The 5000-nt window shown below is 50.2% G+C and overlaps 1 protein-coding gene across 1 annotated transcript in view; it reads left to right on the top strand.

Annotated features, from left to right (window-relative positions):
• The window catches only part of LOC125293031 (plexin-A2-like), a 45098-nt gene that overhangs the window by 34244 nt on the left and 5854 nt on the right, over positions 1-5000 (top strand). Inside the window, exon 2 of the mRNA XM_048240645.1 lies at positions 710-2134. Within this exon, the coding sequence (XP_048096602.1) occupies positions 920-2134 (1215 nt within the window). The 5' untranslated portion in view covers positions 710-919. The remainder of the gene's footprint in view (positions 1-709; positions 2135-5000) is intronic.

Here is a 5000-nt window from a genome sequence, read left to right as displayed (position 1 = left end):
GTGAACGGAGGTCATGGAGTGCTTGGGAACTTCATTTGGTTCAACCATTAAGTAATAATAATGATAATAACAACAACAACAATAATAATAATCACAATAATCATAATAGTCATAATAATAATGAATGGATAAAGTATACGTTAATAGATTGTTAGTGTGAATGTAGTGAGCACTAGTGTTTGTGAAACTTGATGAGGATGATTCACTGTGTTGTTTTGTTGCTGTGTACTGTATGTGTGTATGTGTGTGTTGTGTTAACGTGGAGTGCTTTGAGCAGAAGGCGATGGTTAGTGGTTAGTCACCAACGTGGAGCGGCGTGACTCAGGCTATGCTAATATGAGTCTGAGCTGCAGCACACCAGGCCCTTCCTGCATTGTGTAATCCAGCTCAGGCAACCTTTGGAATGGCACCCTTATAAAAACCCTTCCTGCTATTGTCCCTGTCTGCATCCAACTGTATCCTCAATAGCCCTCTGTCACAGCAAGGGAGGACTTTGCCAAACGCTGCAAGTGGTGCTGTTTCTCTCTATCTCCCCCTCTCTCTCTATCTCCCTCTCTCTCCATCTCCTTCTCTCTGTCTGTCTCTCTCTGCTGTGAATGAAGAGCTTTCTATCTCCCCTCCCCGCACAATGTTTTTATCTGCTTTTGTTCCAACTAAAAATGTCTGGATACACGGTGGCTAATTTGTTTTCCCTTCCTGTCTCTTTCAGAAACATGTGAAGACCCTAGTGAAGGCTGGGAATAAAAAGGAAAAGAAAAAAACAAGTAAACACAAATATCAACAAGTAAACATCCCCCACCCATCCGCCCACCCAGGGACGCCAGTTTCAGAGTACCCAAGAGGGAGGTACTCTTCCCCTCCTCCACCCCCTCCCCCCCTGTTGTTCAGTCACCTGACCCCTAGTTGGCCCCAGTGAAACATGAAGGGCCCGAGGCATTCGAAGAGGACTTTCCCACCACGCGGTCCCAAAACAGGTGCCCTGTGGCGTCGGAGCGTTTGGCTCCTGGTGACCGCGGCCCTGGTGACGGTGGCGGGCGGCCAGACGTCGACGGCGTTCACCAGCTTCCACCCCGAGCGTCGGGAGTGGGCCTTCGACCACCTGACGGTGCACCAGACGACCGGCGCGGTCTACATCGGCGCCGTCAACCGCGTCTACAAGCTCTCGGGCAACCTGACACTGCTGGTGTCCCACGACACGGGCCCCGAGGACGACAACAAGGCCTGCTACCCGCCGCTCATCGTCCAGCCCTGCTCCGAGCCGCTGGTCTCCACCAACAACGTCAACAAGCTGCTGCTCATCGACTACTCCCAGAACCGGCTGCTGGCCTGCGGTAGCCTCTACCAGGGCGTGTGCAAGCTGCTCCGCCTGGACGACCTCTTCATCTTGGTGGAGCCGTCGCACAAGAAGGAGCACTACATGTCCAGCATCAACCAGACGGGCACCATGTACGGCGTCATTGTGCCGTCCAAAGGCGAGGACGCCACGCTGTTCATCGGCACGGCGGTGGACGGCAAGCAGGACTACTTCCCGACCATCTCCAGCCGCAAGCTGCCGCGCGACCCCGAGTCGTCCGCCATGCTGGACTATGAGCTGCACACGGACTTCGTCTCGTCGCTCATCAAGATCCCGTCGGACACGCTGGCGCTGGTCTCGCACTTCGACATCTACTACATCTACGGCTTCGCCAGTGGCAACTTCGTCTACTTCCTGACCGTACAGCCCGAGACGGAGAGTAACATGTCGCCCGGCGGCTCCTCGTCCGACCACTTCTACACCTCGCGCATCGTGCGCCTCTGCAAGGACGACCGCAAGTTCCACTCGTACGTCTCGCTGCCCGTGGGCTGCGTGCGCAACGGCGTGGAGTACCGGCTCCTGCAGGCCGCCTACCTCGCCAAGCCTGGACGCGTGCTGGCCGCCGCGCTCAACATCAGCGCCCAGGACGACGTGCTCTTTACCGTCTTCTCCAAGGGCCAGAAGCAGTACCACCGGCCTCCAGATGATTCGGCTCTCTGTGTCTTCAGCATCCGCCACATCAACGCTCGCATCAAGGAGCGCCTGCAGTCCTGCTACCAGGGCGAGGGCAACCTGGAGCTCAACTGGCTGCTAGGGAAGGACGTGCCCTGCACCAAAGCGGTGAGTGAGACCGCACACATGGTCAGTGGGCAACGGCCTGCATTTATATAGCACTTTTCTGCTCCTCTGAGCTCTCAAAGCACACACACACACACACACACACACACACACACACACACACACACACACACACACACACACACACTCACACACTGATGGTGACAGTGATGGTAACTGTGGCTGAGGAGGTAGAGGAGTCCTCGAGCAAGATAATGAACCCAAACCTGCTCCTGATGTGCAGAACAGCAACGTGTATGTCAGCCTCCACCATCAACATCAGTGTAGGGGAGTGTGTGTGGAAATGGGAGCTATTTGTAAAGCACTTTGAATGCTCAGAGGAGCAGAAAAACACTATATAAACGTGGTCCATTTACCAGGATGATTGTGACTGTACCCATAGCTCAGCTAGTATTACCATAACTTAATTAGCAGAACTAGGGTACACCAAGGGTTTAATATCCCCTCAGGGACCACATTACTGATGAGGATGTATGTCTTTGCAGTAGTGTGAGTCACTTTGGAGAAAACTCGGGTGCATGGAGATGTGGATTTCTAAATCAATTTCACAGCTGCTCTTTTTTGAGCACAATCAGGGAGTCACCAGCTGCCAAGCAACACACGTGTAGTCGGCAGAGTGAGGTCATAGTGCAGCGCTTTCCCGATTAGCCCCATATTTGTCGCGTTTGAGTTTGTTTTAATGTAAACATATGTTAGGCTCTGTAACGTCTCAAGTAGTCATTTATTAATGTTTTCTTTAGTGCAATGAATCACTCACCGCGGTTCTCCATGACAACGAGATTTATAACTCCCGTGTGCTGTCACAGAGATTTGGTACAGGAGGGCACTCGAGTTTAGATCAACAACTCAATGAATGTTTCTTTTAGAAGGCCAGAGGGTCTCAAGTGCAGATTTTTTTTCCTTCCTTCTTAGACTTGTAACATTACCACAGTGAATTAAAAAGGAATAATTCTCAGAGGTTACCCAAGAAAAACAAGAAGAAGGGGCAAAGCTGGGGAGTTCCCCTGTTGGAAATAGCAAACACACAGTCAAGATAAATGCCTTCGAGTCATTGCTAGGTCATTCATTTGTCTATCAAATCTTTCTCACACTTCATGTAATTATTGTTAATTGGCTTGGTTCTCGCTTTGGAAGGGGAGAGCCACATGAAAGTCTATCGGAATGGGAGATATCCCTGAATAAGAGGGATTTATTTTCCTTGGCAACCATCAAAGTGATAATATTCTCCTCCAGTGGAGTCCAAATAAACACGGGTTTCCTAGTCGGGCAGATGGGGAAGGAGGTGGGAGGGGGAGATGAAGGCAGTGAGAGAGAGAGAGAGAGAGAGAGAGAGAGAGAGAGAGAGAGAGAGAGGGAGAGGGAGATGAAGGCAGAGAGAGAGAGAGAGAGAGAGAGAGCTGTATTGGAACAAATGGCAACACAGAGAGAGAAAAAAAGAGTATTAGAGGCCGAGAGACCCGTTGAGAGACATGCTGATGTGGTGAAGTGCATGCGAGTGACTTAAAGAGGAGCTAGAGGAGTATATGAGGAGATGTGTTGGTGATGAGCGAGTGATGTCCCTCCTAAAGAGGAGCTAGAGGAGTAAATGAGGAGATGTGTTGGTGATGAGGTCTCCTTCCTAAAGAGGAGCTGGAGGAGTATATGAGGAGGTGTGTTGGTGATGAGGTCTCCTTCCTAAAGAGGAGCTAGAGGAGGAGTAAATGAGGAGGTGTGTTGGTGATGAGGTGTCCTTCCTAAAGAGGAGCTAGAGGAGGAGTATATGAGGAGATATGTTGGTGATGAGGTCTCCTTTCTAAAGAGGAGCTAGAGGAGGAGTATATGAGGAGATGTGTTGGTGATGAGGTCTCCTTTCTAAAGAGGAGCTAGAGGAGGAGTATATGAGGAGATGTGTTGGTGATGAGGTCTCCTTTCTAAAGAGGAGCTAGAGGAGGAGTATATGAGGAGATGTGTTGGTGATGAGCGAGATATGTGATCTCCTATGTGTCTCTGGCCACCTGCCATGTGCCGTTTCTATATTTTCCCTCGCTCCCACAGGCCCTCGTCCTCAGTGCCTTTGTTCCTTAATTGCTAATATCAATTCAAAAGGGAAATTATGAACACTAATGAGGATATGTATGTGCTGTGTGTGTGTGTGTGTGTGTGTGTGTCTGTGTGTGTGTGTGTGTGTGTGTGTGTGTGTGTGTGCGTCTGTGTGTCTGTGTGTCTCTGTGTGAGTGTCTTTACCGTTTTACTGTGTGTGTGTGTGTGTGTGTGTGTGTGTGTGTGTGTGTGTGTGTGCAAATGCAAACCTATTTTTGAGAATGAGTTTTTTATGGGTGTTTCTCCATGTTCGTGCCCATGTTTATACAAATTAATGTGAGTCTGTGTGTTAGAGTGTGTGTGTGTGAGAGAGAGAGAGAGAGTGTGTGATCTCATCATAACCTAAATTTAGCTACTCCTCATGAGCTGTGCACCTCTGCTGCATGTGAATGTGTGTGTGTGTGTGTGTGTGTGTGTGTGTGTGTGTGTGTGTGTGTGTGTGTGTGTGTGTGTGTGTGTTACACAAGAGATGGGATGAGATGAAGGAGCAGATCCTGGCCTTCCTCCTTTCCGGATAATTCCAGGAGCTTTCCTCTTCCCCTAATCCCCCTGTGGGAATTCCATTGACCTCCTTTATTGAGATCAGCACATCCTCCATTAGCGTTAGTGTCAGAGGTGAAGCAGGTGACAGGAGAGCATGATCACGCCTCAGGCTACGCCATGACGGCAGATCCAGCTTCTGCTTCCCACAGGAATTCAACACCATCAGCTTCAGTTTATTCCCCCAGAGAAAAGCTTCCCTCAGCAACAGCGCCAGTCCACCAGCACC

The sequence above is a fragment of the Alosa alosa genome, chromosome 4 (assembly GCF_017589495.1).
Source record: "Alosa alosa isolate M-15738 ecotype Scorff River chromosome 4, AALO_Geno_1.1, whole genome shotgun sequence".
NCBI classification, from domain to species: Eukaryota; Metazoa; Chordata; class Actinopteri; order Clupeiformes; family Clupeidae; genus Alosa; species Alosa alosa.
The sequence above is the reverse complement of the archived record's forward strand: the minus strand, read 5'-3'. Positions and strand labels throughout refer to the sequence as shown.